General features: G+C 40.6%; 1 protein-coding gene across 1 annotated transcript in view; it reads right to left on the minus strand.

The window, feature by feature from the left end:
• Positions 1-9,956: 9,956 nt before the first annotated feature.
• The window catches only part of DCBLD2 (discoidin, CUB and LCCL domain containing 2), a 51,544-nt gene continuing 38,910 nt past the window's right edge, over positions 9,957-22,590 (minus strand). The window contains exons 9-15 of the mRNA XM_009638541.2: positions 21,147-21,271; positions 17,505-17,652; positions 16,948-17,118; positions 15,869-15,962; positions 15,437-15,486; positions 13,610-13,747; positions 9,957-12,531 (exon numbers count right to left, since the gene is read on the minus strand). Of these exons, the coding sequence (XP_009636836.1) occupies positions 12,089-12,531; positions 13,610-13,747; positions 15,437-15,486; positions 15,869-15,962; positions 16,948-17,118; positions 17,505-17,652; positions 21,147-21,271 (1,169 nt within the window). The 3' untranslated portion in view covers positions 9,957-12,088. The remainder of the gene's footprint in view (positions 12,532-13,609; positions 13,748-15,436; positions 15,487-15,868; positions 15,963-16,947; positions 17,119-17,504; positions 17,653-21,146; positions 21,272-22,590) is intronic.

Below are 22,590 nucleotides of genomic sequence, written 5' to 3' on the forward strand. Positions count from 1 at the left end.
TTGCATCTGCCAGCACGCCTGGCAGCTGTGAGCGGACGTTGCTCTGGGCCTCCCCTGAACCTGCAGCGGAGCGCTTGTTAATCGGCCCAACACTTCGTGCCTGTGTACCAGGCCTCGCAAGTCTCCCGCGTGGGAATCTGTGGGACTCGTAGCCTTAGAAGAGATCCCAGTGTTGGATCAAACCTGCTTCAGCTCTGTGCCTGTATGAACTGAGTACAGTTCCATTCTGGTTTACTTCTTTGTGTGTTTCTTGGTATCGCCAGACAGCAGCTTTTTTTGGACCCTCTGTGCTTCTAGGTTGAGATTTACATCAGTAAATGAACATGTCTGCATCCATTTCAGCTGTTCCAGATGCCGGTATATGAAAGGGGCACACTTGAGCACAATTTATTCTTTACTAAAACAGGAAAACCATTTTGTTTTGTAAGCCTAAAAAACCATTTGCTTCCCTCCAACTTGGTTCACGCATAACGTGTGTGATCCTCACCAATCAATAAAGTGCCTGAGAGGAAAATGCTGGATTGATCCTGGCATTTGCCAGGCATTTGAGGTTTTCTTTGCTAGTAGAAAAAATAGGGAATCTGTGGTTTGGTTAGTTTTAAGGCCTTTTGAATAGCTTTCATCTGAAAATAGTTATGTTGATAAAAAGATCATAGAATCATAGAATCGTCTAGGTTGGAAAAGACCTTTAAGATCATCAAGTCCAACTGTTAACTTAACCCTGCCATCCCACCACTAAACCATGTCCATAAGCAACTCATCTATCCTTCTTTTAAATACCTCCAGGGATGGGGGCTCGACCACCTCCCTGGGCAGCCCATTCCAGAGCCTGACAACCCAGATATACAGCAATGTCTTGTATAATACTTAATATAAGAAAAAAAATGCTTTTTTTGGTATAAATAATGATGTTCTGACCTGAATAATACCTCATTTACTTTATAGGAAAGCAAAAAAAATATTTTTCTTGTTTAGAGCTGAAATAACACATTCAGAATTCAGGCAATTTTACATTTGACTCGGTAGGGGTTTTTGTAGGTATTCACCACTGCATATTTAGATTATACAATCAAGGTCTTACTGTGCTAATCAACCTCAAAGTAGCTGGTAATAGAATCCACTTGTTTTGTTTCCATGGATTTTTTCAATGCTATGAAGAAATAAACTTCAGTTCATTGTAAAACCATCTTTCAAGTATACTGGAGAAAACCTGATTAAGACGGTGCTATTTTTATATAATTGGTTTGTACAGAAAAAATGTGGTTTCACATACTGTTTTTCCCCAAGTTATGTGAGAATGAGGGCTTGGTTTTATTTTACAAAACTTTGTAACACTATCTTGAAATAGAACCACATATAACATATAACTATATAAACAAGTGTTGTAAATATGTTCTTCATGTATGCATTTATAGATAAATGATCAGTTAAAGAAAAGCAACTTGTTATTGGGGTTTTTTTTAATGTTAAATTTCTGTTTGGTTTTATATGAAGCCTCATGCCTAGAAGACATGCAAACCATCTCAGGTTATACTCAAGCAAAGTCTGAAGACATGCAAAAAGGAATGCCAGGTAAGCATTTTTTTTAACTAATTGAATTACAATCTTCTGAAAATATTTGTGTTTTAACTGCAGAACTTGAAAGTAGTGAATTTTTCAACTATAACTTGCAATGCAAAACAAAAGGAAAAAAACCTAGTTGAAGTAGTGTAAAACTGCATATACAGCTTCTCAGAAATCTTATGTGTTGGTCTGCTGTCTCTGAGCAGTCCTGCATCCAAGATCCTACAGAAGTCTGACATTTCATTACTAGTTAATTTTTCCTTAAAAAAAAAATCCCTACATTAAAGTACAGTAGTGTTGTTCCCACAGGCAAACAGCTTCCCTGTACCCCTCTCTGTACCAACACGCTAATTCATCACTTGAGAGTTTTTAAACTGTCATTTATGAAGGAGAATTCAACTGGTATATAGTTGGGCCTATTAATTCGGATTGTTACGCACCTACCCTGCAGACTGGTAAATCAGAGAAGTCATTGCTGGTGGAGACTGAGAGAAAAATGTGTGTCTCAAATGCACAGATATATGTAAGGAAAAAGATTAGCTATACTAACAAAAGAGTAGCTATACCAATGTATGTTAGAGTCTCTTGGTGTCCAAATTCTGTCGGCATTATAGAAAACAAAAGGTGATAGCATCATCTACAACTGACATTAAGGAGGGATATCTTTTTTTAATTTGTCAGAGGGCTCATATAATGACTTATGGAAAAAAATATTGGAATTATTTAATGCTAAGTCATACACGTGCCATATAAAAAGCCAAATTTGGAAATACACGGAAGTTTTGAAAATAGTAACATAGTTGTATTTTGAGTGGTCTTTGACGTTGACTCAGTGGGAACTCATTTTTGCAGGCAGCTTTATTAGTACTGGATATCATGTGGCTGTTTGTTTCATTACTGTATGAGTTTAAAATCCAATACAGATGCAGAAAACATTAAAACTTTTGGAATAAGGAATAATAGTTTCAGTCTCTTGATACTGACAAATTTAGTATCTGCCACTGTTTGGAGTGGGAATACTGCCAGTGGAGGTCTAGTTTTATGAGAGAAGTTTGGTTTAATAATCAGCATTTTTTTGTTTGCTTTGTGCAGGAGACCAGTTCTTCATGTATATGGTTTCATCTTCCTCTACTGTGTTGAAAAAATGCTATAAAACATGCATAGAAGCGTAAATTATTTTTATTTTGCTGTGAAAACATAATTGTAACATGGTTGGTTATAATCTGCTGTTAGGAACTGGAATTTTAAGTTGTTGGGTTTTTTTCCTTTACATCAAAGTACTGGATTTTGATCCCATTTAATTTTGGGAAATTAAAATAACTTGTCAAAATAACCCCGTATTGTGGTTTGCTGTGATTACTAAAAAGCTGCTGTGATTGCTAAAAAGCTGGGCTGGAAGACAACTCTGAAAATGCTGGAAGTCCATGCTGCTGGAGGAGTGGGTTACATGCGGTACAATAAACCAAGTGCCCCATGGTTTATTACAGCTATGTAGTACATGCTTATAAATTCCTTCACAAATGTAAAATAGTAAGCTCTGCTGCCGGCCATCTAGGCTAGTAATGGTAGGACTGACGTTAGGCAGGTATAAAAGGAGGAGGGGTGATACAAAAAAACAAGACACTGTAAAGAGTAAAAACCAACGAGGACTCAGCAAGGACACACACAAACACCCTTCCCTTTTGGAAGTTACAACAGAGCTTCCTTGGAGCCTGTTGTGTACCATACATTGCCCAGGCAGATTCTGAGACCTAATTATTCCTGTGGTGTGCTGGAACTTGCCCCACCAAAACCAGTATGGAAGCTGTCCTGTATTAACCTAGTTGGAAAATTGGGACCTAAGATTATGTTGGGGATCTAGCTGGTGCTGGCAGGAAGAATGTCCTTGCCAGAAGTGTCACTTACTTGAAGCCTTAGAAACTTCATGCGTGCAAGAGCAGGGCAGGGAGGAGCTTGCTTTTTGCCTGTGTTTGTTATACCTAAAGAGTTTGTAAGTATTGGAAAGCTGCTCTTCACTAGTGATTAATGTACTGTTATTAGTGTTTGAATCTCTGAAATGATTTTGTGTCTTGAGTAATTTAAGATAGTGAGATTTATCTGGTAGGATCAAACACTGTATATTTTAAGTATGTGGTGCATGCTTATTTATATGGTGTTTATTGTGCCAGATATGACTTAAGACAGGATGCTGAGTAATTCTTTGAGGACAGTAACATGAGGCCTTTTTGCCTGCTTGTCTGAAGGAAGATGACTTTCCAGGATTAGAGCTAAAATGCTCTTATGTGGGCTGAGCACTACGAACCCTGTTCTGGCTACCCTTTTACATTAATGAGTTTTTGGACCAGCGCAATGCTTTCTTGCTGCATGAAACGGCAGCTGGGAAATCTCTTAAAGTTATGAAACATTTGAGCTTTACTGAAAAATGCAAGTTTCTGCTCCCAGTGAATCAGTCTTCTTGGGCAGAGGGAGGCATTGGAGTAAGTTGCCTTTTCATATAGATTAGGGTTTAGGGACTTCCTTTGGGATTTAGTTTTTTTTCTCCATTTTGGTTTTTGTTCCAAAATTATAATCATAAAATCTGAAGAAAAAAGCAGAGGCTTGTTTGCAATATTTTGTCTGGAGAGTATTTTAATTTTTGTTCTGCAAATGCAATCCTGAATGAATCCTGAATATATTCTATCATAGCTGTTTTACATAGGCAAATGAATTTACATTTTTGTGTGTGTTTTACAATGCTGTTATTTCTGATATAGAATATTACTTCGTGTTCACAGCAGGAGCTAAAAAAAAAATCTTGGATCTCAGCAAGATTCCTGTGAATTGGAAATTTTCACTGCTGTGTCATGAGACTGAACAATACATCAAATACCAGTTCAAGACAGGTACTATTTTCATGTCTCTATGCACTCCTGTTTTAAGGTACTGGACTACTGTGAATGTAAATTACACATTCCTGTTTCAGTTCCCATGCAAATTATGCAGCTTTGTGATGGGATCCTCTGTGGGGTGGAGCTTTGAGATAGATTTCCCTGGACTTCTACTTACAGTGAGTGCCCTAAATAACAGAAGGGCTTTTCAATTAAAAATACTGGAGCAACATAAAAAGACAATCAAAGTGGCTAAGTAAAGGCAAAACACATAAAGCCATCATAAATCCCATGTGTTCCTGTGATGTAGGTATCAGCTTTGTGTCAGCATCGTTCACGCTTCAGTTTGGTTTTAGGCTTGGTTTCAGTGCTGCCTGGGTTTCATGCTCTCTAGCCTGTAGGATGCCTCTCTTTGCCACTCATGCTGTGGTGGTACCTGTCTGCTCCTCTCCACGGAGCCTGTCATCTTTACAACACCCTTTCTCAGCTTGAATGGTAGAATTTGAAATGTAGATAATCGTAGATGATGGTAAAAGACCTTTGTTCTTACATTTACTGGTCGGTTTACTTAGTGTATTTTGTATGACAGTCCACACTGGTTTTGAAGTCTCTTGTACTGAGGAGTTTTCCAGTGGTTTGTCCAATTTTCAGCGTTCCTTTAAACTGACCTTACTGTGGTAGAGCAGAGATGACTGTTAAAAAAGTACGGTTCTGTTTTCTCTCCCTTTGAAGTATAAAGGAGTAGAAACTATCACTGGCCACCTTGGTTTATTTGCATTAAGCTCTTAATTACTTTTTTTATAGCCTCTTAGAGGTATGTGTGAAACTTGTCTGTCTTTTGATCTTAAATTACAAAAACTGCTATGTTAAAGGTCCTCATCATTTAAAATTCCCTCTGCTCTGTTTTCTTTGTAGCCATTCCTCATTTGTTCCTGATAATTGCTACGAAAAACATGTTTTCTTGTCTCTCTAGTTCACAAAATGCCAGAGAGCGAGTTTCTCATGACTTTGGCAGCTAAGGAATGTTGCTTAACTGTTGAAACAAGGTTTACCTCTTAAACCAGTCCATCTAAGCTGATACTATAGCCCTCCACTGAAAACAGGACTGCAAAATTTTGCACTCACTGACCAGTCAGGCAGTGCGACCAGCTTTTAAAACTATTAATACAGACATGATGTATGTGTTGTGACAGAAATACCTTCCACTGTCCTTTTTTACTTTGCCTGCCTCCACCTGCTTTCCTCTCCTGATCAGCCTCCTAAGAAGCCTTGACAGAGGCTGATTCTCTCCCTTCACTAGTGAAGAGCAGGGAGTTGGACTTGGTGATCCTTATGGGTCCCTTCCAACTTGAAATATTCTGTGGTTCTGATTTCACTTCCTTTAGAGTAGTAATAATACAGTGCAGCAAGCTGAGCTCTTCTCAGGTGGGGATGTGTTTTAGCAAATTATTTTTCCTCTCCTGTGCAAGCGCTAGGCATCTTGGTAGTAAGAAAGTTGACATAACTCCTCCCTTTAGCTAAAAAAAAAAAGTGTGCATTCTTCCCTCTACAGTGAGAACTGGTACCTGTACTAATATTCTGTACAGCAGGCAATGGCACCTCAACTGGTGCAACAGGAAAAAAAAAAGCAAGAACTTGTAGAAACAGTACGAAAGTAATTCCCAGTGTGGGAGAGGCGATGTAAGATGAATGCCGAACGTTGCATTTTTCCTTAATATGAAATGAATTATCGGTGCAAGAACTTTACCTGTTTACTGGTAGTGGTTTTGAATACTGCTGAAGCTTTTTGTGGGAGCAAAGGAAACCTCTTGCTTGATTCCTCAACTCAGTGTGCGGCAGTGCTGAGTGGCTGCTTTGGTGCTGGAAGTTGACTGGGCAGTGAGGCGCAGCCCCCCCTCAGCACTTGTGGTCCCTCTGCCTGGAAATGCTGCAGCAGGGTTCTGGCAGTTTCCAGGCGCAGAAAGTGGGTCACTACTAGCTGTGGAAGTGCCAGTAATCCACAGCAGTAGTAGGCAGTCATGCTGCTGGACACCTTGCTTTCCAGGTGAGACACTAAACCAAAGTCTGACCATTCTGTTTGCAAGAGCTTTAGAATCATAGAATGCCTTGGGTTGGAAGGGACCTTTAGGTGTCATCTAGTCATGTCCCCCCCACAGCTTAACTTCATTACCAAATGCTATTTTTGTAACTTCTCCTAGTAATAATTACAGCATTTAAACGTATTAGTGATGTGGTCTACTTCAGAGGTAGTTAAAGTGACAATTAAAGCATTTCTGTCAGTTACAACGCTGCCTTTTGGTTTTCTGGTGCAGAAAAAAAATTTCACACAATTACTGAAGGTACAGCAGTAGAGAACATGTCTTTGAATCTACTTTTGAGAGGTTATAAAGTAAGCCTATAGAATGGCTTGGACAGACCTGTTTCTGGGATTTTTGAAGGAATATTTTAATCAATCAGGCATGCATTTGTATCAGCTGTTTTAGATGTGTATCAGATGTTTGATACATGAAGCATGGATTCTTTTTTACTAGTAAAATGCAACTCTTTTTGCCTTTGTTTCAGACTCGTACTAGACTATGCCAATATGAAGGAGCCTCCCCGAGCAGAATGGATTCTAGCTGGTTTTGGAGACCTAAAAATCTTGTGAAGCTGCAGCATGTTCAGGCACAAGCAAGTGAACTGCAGGCACTTAGAAAATAATGTAAGAAAGACTTCAAAATTATTTATTATTATTATTTATATGGAGTATTATGATGTATTGCAGCAGTGTTAGTGTGAAGCCTGAACTCCACTTTCCCTTTCAAGTGCATCCTGGCTGTTTTGGACTCTGTCTCACTTAAAGCCATGTACAAAGGTAAAAAAGCTAAAAGAATCACATCATTATTTAACAGTCATTTTAGGTAGACTGTGATTCTACTGTAATTTACCATAGAGTTGTTTGTGTAGTCACCCTAGGTAAGTTCAGCATGCAGACAGAAGTCCACTTAAAAGCTGCTTTAGGCTTCTGCCAATGTGAATGCAGGTAGGGTTCTTTGTTCCAATTTCATGTGCAGCACTGTCATTACATGTGAAAAAAAATAGCATTGCTTCTCCTTCTGCAAGGCAGCAGAGACAGCTGTTGGTATGACCTTCTGGGTGTGCAGAAAGCTGGCACCAGTTTCAAGTTTTATATGCCTTTTTTAGATCTGGATTTGGTTACTGATCATGTGGTTTCCTAAGTGTGATAGTTGTGCATCTCTTGAAGTAAGTTGAACCATGGTATATTTTATTAAATTATCAGTAATTGTTCTAAGACTTACCTAAAGAGAAGTTTGAACAGGCAACTTCCAAAGCTGACACTCACTGGAATAGCACGTACAGTAACAGATCCTTAGGGCTAGTCTCCTCACAGGTCAGCATCACCCATGCAAAGTATGTGCATTTCATTGACGTTTTAATGACAAGAGACATTTGAAGCGTCTCTTCAGAGAAGAGCGACAGGAGTTTCTTCCAGCTTGCAAAGCGACACCTTGTGCACTCCCAGTACAGGAGAAGAGCGTTTACTGCGAGCATAAGTAAGTAAGTAAGTGCATTGTTTTCATCAGTATGAAACAGTACAAATGTTGAACACTTCTTATTCTTATCGATGAAGGACAAATTTCATTCATCTACATGAAAAGCTTTACTTTTTCGGGAACTTTTCTTCCTAGAAATAATGTGCTATTTGTGTAGTGGACAGAATACTTGGCCTTTTAACTTAAGCACTTCTCATGGTCTTTCGCTATTGCTCTACAGCCTTTGTGGGAAAGTAATAAAAACAGCATGTCGGGAGACTTACTTATGCATAACTAAAGTGTGTAAAAGTAGGGCGGTTTTGGCTCCCAAAATGTTTTCACAAATTTAGATAGGTTTTTGCTTCAAGCTTGTTTGTTGTGTGGTTGGTTTTTTGTTTTGTTTTTGTTTTTTTTTCTCTTTCATCATCCAAGATGTGGAAAACCTTAAACATGAAGCTGAGACAGCCCAAGCTGAAGTAGCAATATTTCAGGTAAGCTGCATTTCACATGGACTGTATGTTTAACAAGATGCAGAGACAGATAAAGACATGGTAGGTGTTCTGCCTTACACAGCTGGCTGTCCCACTTGAGACCAGTCCCGCCAGAACAGTGGTCAGCTAAAGCAAGGATGCTCGCAGGCATGCTAGCATTTGTTTTCTGAAGCCAAGTCTGCTTGTAATGTTACAGGGATGTTTCAGTTCGACAAGCACAGAACTAAGCCATTTAGGATCCAATTTTAACCTTCTACTTACAAAAGAATAATAATTAATTATCATTTCCTTATTTTAGGAAGCACAGTGCTAGAATTAAGATAAAGAAGGGGAAAGCTTTGAAAGCAAACGCAGCTTTTTCTCAGTAACTGGGAAACAGCCATGGTCTAGGTTAAGAATAAACTAGCACTATAGAGGTGGTGTGCTGACTGGTGAGGGGATTGTCTCTGCATCTAAGTAATGGGTTATACTGGACCAGAGCCTGACTTTCTCATTACACTAACACAGGACAGTTGCCTGGGTTGTGCCTTAGCCCCTCATCACACAGGACTCTAGAGCCAGCATTCTGCCGGCAGCTAACTCCAGGGAAGCTCCCTCCTGTAAATACCACTGCAGCAGACTCCAGCCCCGAGGATTGCTCTGGTAAGTGTCAGTTCGCTACTTCTAAGGCTTGGTGAGACGGGGCAGGGACCAACCTGTCCCGCATGGGGATTTGCTGCATACACCTACTGCCAGGGAACAGGAGTGGTACAATGTCACGCTTGGAGGCAGGGCATAAGCCCCCCCTTGTACTATGATGGTAACTCATAAATATCCCTTGCATTTCCAAACTAGAAATGGGTAAGATATGAAGTAGGTGTTGAATACAAACATACTGAGTAATATGTATGTACAATTTATTTAAAATACTTTTTAACATACATATAAAAACCCTTCACTATTTATACAGTCTAAGTTCTAGCAACATATACAAATACTGAGCAACTACAATACATGCTGAGGTAAGAACATACATTCTGGGAGAATACTCAAGCCAAACAAGACTGAAATACATTTTATATCCGTATGTCTTCACACGTAGAAGACACCCATTAAATGTACCTCTGCTTGTATTGTACACGGGAGAATGCTGATTTCAAGAGTGTCATGCAACTTATATTTGGGAATCAATGTTCAACCGTTTGCAGCGTACATTTTGAACCCCACTGTTACATATTCAAGCTTATCTTCTTTGCCCTAGCAGGTAACAGGTTCAAAGTTGAAAGCAAGGAACAAAGCTTGGGACCGATTTCTTTCAGAAGAGGGTCTTAAAAGGAACACCATTCTGCTCAGATAATGAAACTGCATTACAATTGATTGAAAAATAACCCACTGCAGAGAAATTGTTTAATTCTTACACCATCTTAGCCTACACTATATCCACAGTTCTACCATACCTGGCTTACAGTAAAAATTAAATCCAAGGGTGTTAATTTTACATTTATTCTTATGGTAGCTTAATTTTTCTAAGCTTAAACCGGCACAGTTTGAGCATGCAGGGAGTTCTTAACTTGGCTGCAATAAATATGTCACATCTTGTTGCAGATAAATCAATAACCTCCCACCCCTTTCAGATAAAATCAGCCCAGATAAATTTGAAGTCACAGTAGTTGCTGCTGATGGGTAAGAACACTTACTTACCTGTTCAAGCGAAACTACAAAGATTGCAGATGAGCTTTATCAAGCAGAAAAAGTTGCAATAACATCAGAAGTACAACTACAGGCAGGAATTTAATTTTCATGAATGGGTCTTATATACCACCTTTCTTTACAGTCACATTTAGGCTGAGCCACCCGATTCTAAAAAAATAATGAGCATTCTCAGTGAGAATGAGCAATCAATAAACTTGTAGAATCGGGCTTTAAGGTAGTATGTATGTAATAACATATTCTAGCTCTTGAACAAGCCACAAGTAATTTTGTATTAATGAGTTTATATATAAACACCTGTGCAAACAAATTTTCAAGTGGTAAGTTATGATACTGTACCAGTATAAAGACATGGTGGTGGCCCTCTTGAACAGTATTTTAGTTTTGATTTGGATGTTCTCCACCTAGTTTAAGGACCCTGGGCAATAAACAAGGCTGACTTGAGTTACATTACAGAAACAAATAGTAACCACCAAAGTCCATAAAACTGGGCTAATGTGTAGGTAGGGGTTTTCACATGTATAAATTAATTCAGCATTCTCCCAACAGTGCTGTTACAATAAAAAATAAAGCATTTTTATTGTGGGTTTTTTTCCTACTACTTAGGTAAAAAAGCTGTGCTTTCTTTCTAACAAGATTAAAAATGGCAAATATGACATCCAAATTTTTTTCATGTCGTGATTACCTAGCTAAAACTAGTCTATGTTATCTCGAATAGAAGACCAACTGCAATGTTTTCATCATAGAGAACATTGGAACATTCAAGGGATAAAAATTCTATTAAATGCTTCTGAAAGGGACATTCTTTGGAACAGTACTGGTTCTCTTGCAAAGGTTTTGGATTCTTTTATGCTTCTAATATGAACAATTTTAAGAAAAGCCCTAAGGCCAAAGTTTTTCAGTTGTGCTAAAACGTACCGTATGTGCTAAATGCGTGTATAACACAAACTGTGCACCATTAGAATATTTGTGTGCTTCCTTAAGCACTCACAGAAGTATATACATATCTTTCTTTGTGTAAGCTCACATCTTAACACACAACAACAGATATAGGGCAGGGGGAGGGGGGCATGGAAGGGCAAGAGGGAGAACTTTTCTCAATTCAGTCACCTCAGAACACCTGGATGCTTCTTGCACATTGATCATCAGGGAAGCCTGAATTCAAAGCAGACACTATTCAGTCGCCTTCACTTAGTAGGGAAAAATGTAAAAGCAGTTGCCATGTAGCTTGCTTGTATGACTTTGTGCCTCCTAGGAAGGAACAAGGCTGAGTGGTTTAAGGAGATGAGGCAGAAAACAGATGGTACAGACAGCAGATTCTAGTATTGGAAGGCTAACAAAAATGGTGGGAAACTTCTGAGGAACACATAGCTGATGATTCCTAACCCTGTGAATAAAAGCTGAAATAATATAATTTAGAATCAAAACTATTTCATGCCATGACGTTAATGGGATTTTTGCCATCAGTCCTGATTGACAGTGGTTTTTAAAGCCCAAAGTTGTGCAGGCATTTTAGAGGATAAAATTAATTTTAGAAGCTATAGTGCTTACATCCAGATCTTAGAAAGTTAGGAGGTTTGGGTTGGGTTTTTTTCCCCCAGAAACAGTACCATTAGCAAGAACTTATTGGCTTTTGTACTTTAAACTCTTTCTCCCGATTTATCATTCACATCTATGAATTACTGAAACTAATCTTGAAGAGTTCTTCTCTCATGTCTGACAGACAATTGTACAGTAGTAATAAAAAAGTCCACGGTTTTGCAGGAAACAAGCTGTAATTATATATACAGCTGAAGGAAAGGCAGAATTGCTGGTTCCCCAGACCTCCCATACCACATCTTTTGGTTCAACGTCGTATTATTTAAGACTAACAATATCAAAACAATGCGATTAAAACATGAAACTGGCTTTTAAAAACAAGCCATCATTCTACCATACTCGTGAGTTAACTTAGTTCATCCTTACTCCCAGTGGAATGGGCCACACTCTGTGGTACCTGGTACACCAATTCGTCGGCAGCACCTGAGCCTGGTTGCCCCTTTGGTGTATCGTACAGCGCCCGTGCTGATGACGTGCTGTCTGTCCTAGATAAGAGTTTATTGTAAGTTCCAACCAGTGGAGGAGCTTGATTCCCTGCAGCTTTGAAGGTGGAAATGGAAGGAACGCCAAGGGGTGTGCTGGGATGGCTGGACATGTCCATGATTATCGGAGTTGCATATTCTGGTCCAGTTATAGGTAGTGGTTCAGCATAAGCATGGTAAACTTCTTGTATAGGTGAATTGTAAGGGTCCAAATCGGCGTAACTCGCTTCTTTCCCTTCCTCTGGTTTAAAGGTTGATCTCTGATGAAGCGTGCCAACAATTCCCCCTACCAGTGGCTGAGCATACTCTGTGTTGCAAGCCCCAACAAAACAAAAAAAAGACAGTCAATGGATTTTTTTTTTTTTTTTTTACAGTGGCATCACATTAAATACTACCTGTCAACTGTGTCACAGAAATTATTACCCTAGATCAAGCCAGTGGTTCGTCTCTGTCCACCAGTGCCAATTGCTTTGGGGGAAAGCGTCATTTCCACCCAATAGTTAAAGCCCTTGGGATAGCTACAACATCCTGACTTCTCAGGTTTATACTTCTTCCCTTGTGAGCTGCAATTTCCCATGCTGTAAATCTGCCTCAAAACAGTTTTCTGAAAGAGGCTTCCCTGCAAAATCAGAATTAAATTAAATTATCCTGCCTGGTTTTGGACAAGTACTCGTCCTTGAGGCAGAGGGTTTGTCCTCTGAGGGAGGAAGCCTTTATGTGGTCAGCTGAGATGTTTTAGTTCAACAGATAATCTGAGTTACAAAGGCTGGAGGCAAGAAACCTGGCTAGCTAGGCAAAACCAGACAAGCAGCCAAAAAGAGAAAAGCAATTCTGCCTGCTCTGAAGCCATCGTTCCTGCACATCTGCATATTTCTGATTTCTGCCATCAGTACTTAAGCACAGAATCAAAGGCACAGTCAGTCATGCTCCTCTAGTGACTGGTTCACCAAGTAAAGGACATGTGCCAGTATCAGTAACTCCTCCTTTGCTAGATCAAAAGAATTATTTAATCCATACAGTCAGTGTGGGGAACCAAGTGCCACATTTTAGATAAAGAAAATGGAGTGAAATTACTTCCAGTGCAGGAAAACATGGCTAAAAAGAAATCCTTCAACCCTTTATGGGGTTTAAGAACAAGTAAAGAAACTTTCCGTTACTGCATTAACTTGGGAAAGCACCTATCCACAGCACATCAAGACAATTAATTTATGATATACTGAGAACAGATCTGAAAAAGCTTGCATTTTAAGAAATGCACTTAACCAACAGAACTATTCACCCCTCCTTTGCTCCCCAAAACAAACAGGAAATAATTAAGTGTAGCCAAAATCCTAACTTTTTTGGCATTTTGTATATATATAGCCTACAAAGCCAGTAAAACGTACCTGCAGACTCTGTTTGCAGCATTGTTGGGACTTCTCTTGGTCTTAGGTGACTAATTTCACTGCTGCTGTAGCGTACAGGAGTTTCTTCATGTTCTGCTGATTTGGTCGGGAGAAACTGCTTCATTCCTTTCCACCATCCTTCACAAGGATTAAAAAAAAAAAAAAAAAAAACCACAAACACCTAAGACTGCATATATACTGTGTTTTAAGCTACTAAAATATTTTTACATCACAGCTTACATTTTGTAGTAGCAGGTATATGCATGACCCTCTAAGGTTACAAGATATTTTAGTATTTTCTAGCAGACTGAAGATTCAGAGGTAAAAACATGACTCCCGCCCAGTCAGCTTGCCTGAATGCTTCCCTTCAAACACCTGCAGAACTGCTGCAGGCTGGGGAATCTACCCTGGATGCCCATTAGCAGCAGTGTGTTACATATTAATAACCTCATAAAAAAACAACACAGAAAATACTAAAAAGTCAGCCACAATTCCAATTTGTAAATCAAATATTTACACAAAATTTTAGACAATCTCAGTTATAACCTAAGAGCCCATTTAATGTGGTTTCTGGCTGGTAATGTCATGTTTCTAACTCACATTGTTGAAAAAGGCTGATGGGTGAGTATTTGCAAAAACCTGAATGAAGAGGCTTTTAACTTCAGTGGAAACGACAAGGAGTGACTGCAGTCACGAATGTTTTCTTGAGAGAAGGGAGGGAGGGTTGGTTTTGTTAGGTCCCCCCATCCCTTCCCCAGTAGCCAGAGCCATTTGTTTTGCTGTCCGTTAACAATTTCCAGCTGTGAGAGACCATCCTGTAGGTAAAGCCCAAGGAACAGGAGATTCAAAGCCACAGAACAATGTTGAACAAAATCTGAGGTAGCCTATGGGAGGGGACAGACAGAGATTCCACAGAGCAGTGTAACAACACTATTTTGATACTGCATTTTGCCAAATTGCCTCTTAAAAGAGACCTGCATACTGAACATTTAAATTTAAGCAAACAGGAAAAAAATCTGGCATGTCCATCACTGACATTGCAATACAGGCTATTTTGAGTCTAATGGTCTAAGACAACAATGCTACAACCTATCAGAAACAGACATGTAATAAATAAAAATAAGGCCGTTAAAAGTTTTTTTTTTCTCTAAAGGATAAGGCATACTTAAAACTACCAGCGAGCAAACACACAGATGGGACAATTTTCAACATGAGGACGAAGAAGCGCAGCACGGTCATACAGACAGCACCAACCCAGCTGCTGCAGCAGCCCTTTATGCTGCAGCACAAGTCTTTTCAGGACGCTTGCTAAGTGCTGCCTGCTGGAATTCTCTGATCGCAGTGAATGGGGCAAAGACAGCAGGACAGAAAACGTGCTAGAAAGGGCTGCAGACAATCCCACGTGCTTACTGGGGCAATGAAGAAAGGCAAAACTTGACAGACCTTATACACTAAGGTGAAAGATTTTTCCCAGGGCAAAAAAAATGTACCAAATATATGATTATCAACTGTATTAAGACATCCCTCATAAATGATTTTTCCCCTTACGTTGTATAACTAAGAGGTTCTATACTTCGTTTACTTAAAAAAAAAAAATTTGAAGCTGTTAAGCTCTAACAGCAGGCAAGGCATTTTCTATTTCTGAAACAAATTCAGAGTGTGAAGCAGTTAAGTCTGTTCAGAAAAAAAATTTTAGTGTTCACTATGCCTATGTCAGTTAGCATGAGAGAAGCTTCTGCCAGCGGAAATTGTCCGTGTTACTGCAATCTGAAATCAGCATCAAACCTACAATGCCAAGTAAAGGATTTCATAAAGCCATTTTGTTACCTGCACGATCCCAGTAAGGTAGATCGTAAGTGCCCTCAGTTTTTTTCTTGCTGTGAAAAAAAGAAAAAAGGGGGGGTTTCAGCTAGTCTGCTTATCGGAAGATGCATTCAATAATGCTCAGCAACTATCATCTTGGCTGTAACTGGTCCTCAAATTTAAAGTATAAGCACCAGTAACCTGGCTTGCCATCACCAGTCTGCTGCTACTGGAGAAACCAGTTTTCAGTAAAAGCAGTTCTAACGAAAATAGTTACAAAAAGCTGTTCTCACTGTCCTCACTATTCAAGTGGACATTTTATCACAGAGAAAAAAAAAAAAAAAATCCTTCCACAAGCGTGGACCAGTTAGTTCCCACAGTGACACATGCAGCGTTTCCTTCCCACACACCAGCTAACATTCAATTTAAAGCACTTTCATGAATCTATGCATTTACCGGTTTCTCCAATGCCACGCACAAACTAAGATAAGAATCAGAGTAGTGAAGACCATCACCAGCACTGGAACCAGAACTGCTGCCAATGCCACATCTGAAAGCCATTAAATTAAGTGGTGTCAGACAGAAGAGCTTCTCATAAATCAGTTTTTAATTTGAAAATTACTTGGGTAAAGCACATAGTTTGTAGGTAGAGGGGCTAGCACACCAGATCACCCAGCTAGGCTACCCTGCTGGATGCTCCCACGGTGTAAACGTCAATTACCATCTAGCTCTTCCACACATATGCACAGCTGGCATTTTTGCAAGGGATTTCATCAAAATCAACAGATGTGTTTTAATATCAGTAAGATTTTTCTGTTAGAACAGCATCATTTAATATTAACAAGGAAAATCAAAAGAGCCCAGGAATATGCAACCACTCAAGCTGGAACCGCCTATAAGAATTAAATGCCACAGTACCTTAACTGATAATGAGAGTCAGCCTATGCTGGGTCTGCGTGTGACACGAGCCCATCCTGCCCCCTGCCATCCAGAGGCCACTTCCCCAGGGCCTACCTCTGCATTCAGCTTGCTCCCTTTTCTGACAATTTTCTTTGATAAACAAGATGATGATGCCAGAGGACGTTTTTCAAATTTCATGCCAACATGACTGCTCCATAAAAGATTAGCTATGTCAAAAGTGTTTTGTCCTAAGAAATTATCAAATCAGATAAAAAAGCAGTTACATCTGATTAATTCTGAAGGGAAGGCCAAGTTGCAACTTCTCCTTCTGACAAAATTTGTTCAGTGATGAAAAGCTGAACTCCGTTTGAACACGTTTTGAAAGATGGAACTTTATATATATATATATAAATACATATGACTTGGAAGATTGGTTTTGTTTCGGCATGCAGTATGCAACTGTACATTTTTTATCATATGTATATTTAATAACTGGTAATCATTAAAAAGAAAAGATTGATCATTTTCCATAGTATATTAAATGTTGAGAAAAATTAAATGCAGACAGCACACTTAATATATGCCAAAGTACTATATAGACTTCCCGAACACAGCTACTGCTTAACTGTGGATACCTTTGGTTACACTTGGAGTCACCGTGGTGTTTTTTATTTCAGGTGTGAAAGTTGTTTTATCGGTCTGCAACGAAGTCTTCACTGAATGAATGAAGTCATCACTGCAGTCATCATTCTTGTCGTCATTCTTGCTCTGAGGTGGTGGTGGCATGGTGATTTTAGGAGCACGGCCTTTAGAAAAGAATTGATAAAAGACGTTTTTTGAAGTGCTAATCTTCCGTGTTCCCTTTGCAGGAGAAGGCAGCTGGAACAGTTTGCTCTAAAGCTTTTGTTCATGTTATACAATGAGGAAAAAAACCCCATGAATCAGTAACAGGGAAAGCAAGTGGCTGCTGCCTTTTGAAACACTTACTTTCTAATTACTTTGTTTACACCTAAACTAGGTATTTTCCAGGTTAAGTGTAACAACTTTGGAAGAAATTCAGAAGCATCAGTTACAGAAGGATTATGCAGCTAGGCAGTACCTTCTCCTCATTGAAAATCCACCCCCAATGTAATCTTCGCCAAATTATTTCACTGCTTGTCTCACACAGTTGAAAGGTTTTCAGTTGCCTTACCTAGACTAAACTGACATCCTAGCAATTCTACTTTCAATGCAATTTTCTGGTGCCATTTTAAGGGGTTAATCCTAAAAAAGCGTGCAATAATAGGTGGAATGAAATTATTGCGAACTTCCTGGTACAATTCAGTGTTCCCTTGAAATATCTAGAAAAGAAAAAAAAGAGACACAAACATTATGTTATACAAATGCAATAGCAACTAAGTAACTACAACCAATTTTGGTGGGTTTTTTTTTTTAGGAAAAATAAGCGGGGCAGAATCCTGAAACTCCACCCCAGAGCGGTGCTGCTGCCTGCACATCTCCATTCACTCAGCCCTATTGAATAGATAACCAAAGAAAGAAAAGGGGGGCGTGTGTACACACGCAACTGTGTACATCAGAACAAAGGTACCATGTAATATTCTACCAATGCCCCCCGGCGATGCCTGCTGTTAAAGACATCTCTCATGTTTATGGCACTGAATAATTCTGACTCAGTCCCTTTTGGTGTTTTCCACGTCCCCTTCAAATATATCCAACTAGCAGTTGTGACAATGCAAGAGCAGGAACGAAGCAGCGCCTTCGCACAACCTTAGTTTAAGCGTGGTCTGTCCTGTGACTGAGTATGGCATTTATTGGAAAGCATGAAGAGACACAGTCAAGTGTGTAATCACGCTGTCCCCTAGTGGTTGCTGCCTGCAAGGGCTGAACCTCAAGCGAAAGAAAAGGATTCGGGTTCAGAACGCGAGAGTTCGCTCTTCAGAGGCGATCTCAGGGGAAGCCATGTGGTTCTGGAAGAGAGAAGGGTGCAGGCTTTGCAAAAAAAGATGCGCTAAAGCTGGTCCTTCACCGCTGGTCCTTGTACACAAAGAACTCATCAAAACCTGATGATACAGAATGGTTTGTCTGGTTGAAACTTAAACCCAGTAAGGAGACAGCACACTGACATGCTTACAGCCAGCTACAGCTTTTGCACTGAGCTGCTTAAAACAATACAGAAACAAGCCACCCCATCATCTTCTTCAGGAGGACTGGCTTGGTATCGTGTCTTCGGGCAGGAGTTGAACTGCCTCTCCATGTCCGTCCACAGCAGCCGGGCTTCAGCTCTGCAAACGCGGCTCTGGGGTGCTGTTGCGACACATGTCACCACAGAGCTGACAGTAAATGAGTAATGTGCCTTGTTTTTAAAGCACTGATACAGATACTGCAACTCATGCTGAGCACAATGCAGAACAGAATTATGGCACTGAAAAATAAGTATCATAGTGGGTTTTCTGCTCACACCACTTGGTAAACAGGAAAGCACCTCGCCGTGCTTCAAGGACAAGCACTGTATTGTGTAGCAACTGATGTGTCTGCACAAAAAGGAGCACTCAGAGTTTTTAACACATTTCTGACGAATGCAGATCACCGGTGTTTAACCTTGATACACAAGACAGAGATTTTTGTATTGCGCTCCTGCATTCAAGGTTTTTTAACAAAATGACTGACTACCCCTATAGGTTTGAAAGAAAACAATTATTCCAGGAAACCACCACTCAAAAGCCTCAAGAGCCCCCAAAACCCCCAAACAACCCTGGGACTCACACCTGGGCTCCCTGACATACATAAGGTGCCTCCACTCTCAGCAGACACACAACTCCCGTTACTCTTACTTACGCATAGGAATTTTGGTTTGTCCTTACACAGGCATGAATTGTCTTCACGTTTGAAAGCACTGACTGACCAAATGGATACAAAAGCTCAGTATTTTCTGTTCCTTTAATTTTTTGTGCAAAACAATTTGCTTCTGAGCTCAATACAGCGCAAGTTTCTTGATGAGAAATCACTTTCATATGCCATTTATTATCAAACTCTCCCCATTCGCCTCTGTGCTGTCAAACAAAACTTTTCCAACACTGCAACTCTGATTTGTCGTTTTCTCCCAATTCAAGCACGTTACTCTCTTTTTCACACATAAAAGTTTCAAGAAAAGCTTTTCCTGAGCACTGACCGATCTCTAGAAGCTGTTTGGAAACAGGACTACAGGAAAGCCTTGGAAAAGCTTCTGCTCTCCTGGACAACGCTAGGAATTTCAAACATTTTTCAAAAAAAACGGGAGCAGCACCTCCTAGTTCGTCCGGTGCGCGATTATGTAAGGCTCCGAGGGAGAAGCCCGCCTGCGTGCGCATCCAACAGCAAAGCCGTATGGAGTGAGACAGTATCAGACAGAGGAAAAAGCTGCTGTTTCAAAGCCTAAGAGGTCAACCGTACTGAACCCTTTTTCTCTGCCCTTCACCTACAGCTGGCACTTCCTGGATGCGTACGGTTCTTCATGCGTTGGACCTAATGACACAGGGAGTGCAAAAAAAGTTCTGTTGCCTGCAACTTCAAGCGCCACCATTTGTTTCATTTCATGAACTTGCAAGAAAAACAATAGGCTCAAACAAAAAGGCAACAGATGCAAAGGTTTTCTAAGTATAAAATAAACCAAACAGCAAGCCTGAATCTAGGCAGCTCGCAAGCTGAGATTTTATTTCATGGCCAGAAGAGGGCACCTGAAAACTAGCAAATGGCAATGGATTTTTTTTTTTGCCCCTTGAATACTGCATAGGAACAGTCTGTTCATTCATGTGTAGGTTCAAGGAGATGGACCAGCCCCGACAGTAAGGTCTCCTCCTTTCAGGAAAGTTTCCTACTGTGATTATGTTCAGTGTTCAAAAATCTCTTAATTTATCAGACAAGATGCTTCAACCTTTCGCTTCACCAACAGGGTGCTACGTCCTACTTTGAAACATTCTTAACTAACCCACAGTAAACAGAAGAAAGCCAAGTACAGCTGAAGAGTTACCCTTCTTAAGACCCATTTCTAGAGAGTTACCAGGTCAGCAGTTACCGTTACACGTATGTTAACGCCACAGGCGTAGGGAAGTAAGGCAAACTACATGCCAGAATTTTAAGAAAAAGAAGGGAATTCTAGTTCCAGTCAGGTTACCAAGAATCCTCTCATTTGTTCAAGAAAATCTGATCTGAACCACTGAGAAAACCACGTAGGACATTAATCTTCTCATTTTTACTTTCTGTTAACTACTGCAAAACTGTAAACACAGGGAAAGTAAGATTATCTTGCCGCTAACACCAGGTAATTTCTCTGTGCGGCACAGCGTTTGCAATCTGGCCATACTGTTCCATTTTTTAAGAGAACTCCCTTCTGCAAGGGCTGCTCTATCAGACAAGAAACAAACTTACCAGTATTTTGTCGAAAAGTAAGATTGACAGAAACATTATAAAAGATGGAGAAGTATACAACCCCTAACCTTTAGTCCATAGCCCACAAGAGGGTAAGAACCTTCATTTTGAAACATACAACCCATTTTGAAAGACATATGATTATTCTTAAAGGCACGCAGTAGCAGGCAGCCTACCACTGGCAACAGAATTGTCTCCTATAGAATATTCCCACCCCCAAGTAGTTAATAAAAATCATCTCTGAATTTCAGAACTCTTCAAATCCTTACATATTTGCATATTTTCATATTTTCTTCTGCATAGATGCTGTTTACAATTAAAAATTACACTGAAAAGGGAAGTTACTTAATCCTTCCTCGCCGCACCAAAATCAGTCTTACGATTCTGAAGTCTCCACAGAACATACCTAGAAAGCCTGTGGTATTTTTACCTTATCTTTATCCATGCCAGGTTCTCTGTATGCTGTCCATTTCTGTGCATCATCACTGTATAAAATTCTGTAGGCTGAGACATAATAGTAGTACTCTGCTAAGGTTGATCCAGTAGTTATAATACCTGTGAAAATGAAGGTGCCCAGTTAGACAAAAAACCGGTACCGGTTTGTAAAAATGAATAGGTCAGCTCTTGAATCCAGGGTTACGTAGCTGGAATCTCCACCGGTCCAGTTACATTTTGAAAAGTTTAGCCAACGTGCCAGGGTCCGAAAGTTCTACAGTGACTGAAACTTAATAATCATTATTCCTACTGCTCTAATTAACTTCTTGTGCTATAACCTTGCTAAGCACTTTCCTGCCATTTCTTGATGGAAACGGCCTGTTCATGTGACCATGGCCCACTTCTGTCTCCCGCGGCCGGGACAGCACCGCTCCTCCCTCCTTTTGTACTGCCAGCCACCACCGAAAGAACTGCAGCTTCCTAAAGCTGACACTTCAGCGCGGCAGAACGACTCACGTCGGAGGCTGTTTTGTAAAACCTTACCAGCGCAGGAATTAGAGGAGTAACGTAAAATCCAAATAGTCCCTGGGGAGGTCATTACAAAGGCTGCTGGTGAACCTGAGCTGCTTGATGACGGGAAGCTGAGCTGCCGATAGCAGGGTGAGCAGCCGAGCTCACAGAGACCAACTCCCGCATTTGAGAAAGAGACAAACCCGAACTGATCAAAGGAAGATGTTTCACGACAGTCTTAAAGCCCAGGGCTCTATGAAGCGCTCTACCTAAAGCCACTGCATTTTCAATTTAAGTTAGATTGCAAACATGCCCACTAACAACAGAGAATCACTGAATAATTAACACCAGCACAGAAGATACAAGAGCTGCACTGCCGCTACTTAGGATCTCCCTGAGGTTAACCCCAAAATGCAAACGCCTCAGTGCTTCGCTACTTGGCATGGGCCACAGCCCGATCAACAGAACAGGTAACCAGGAGCTCACCCACTCAACTCTCCAAATCTGAAGAAACTGTCCAGAGCAGATTGGGAAATGGCATTTCTGGCGCTCTCTCCAAATAAACACAGCTTCCAAACCCATGACGGAGGGTCTGTCACAACCTCTGCGGAGGAGCAGAGCCGAACCCAGCGCTGCTTGGTCTGTTGGCTGAGGGACAGTGGAACAGGCTGCTGGGGGGCCCCACCAGCCCCAACCCTCGGCCCAAGTTCCACTTCAGGCAAGGAGGGGAAGGGGAGGCTGCAGGCTGGTTTGCTGTCTGCCGCTCATCTCACACCGCGCTGCAGCTGCTCCCGTCCCTGCTGCTGGATCCACCACGGCCACAACGGGCAGTAGGGAACAACCTAGAAACCTAATTCAGTAGACCTGCATCAGAGGTACCAGTGGGCTGAGCTGACTGGATATGGACCTGCACCTCCAAGGAGACAATC

Source organism: Egretta garzetta, unplaced genomic scaffold, assembly GCF_000687185.1.
Source record: "Egretta garzetta isolate BGI_Z169 unplaced genomic scaffold, ASM68718v1 scaffold465, whole genome shotgun sequence".
In the NCBI taxonomy this organism is placed as follows: Eukaryota; Metazoa; Chordata; class Aves; order Pelecaniformes; family Ardeidae; genus Egretta; species Egretta garzetta.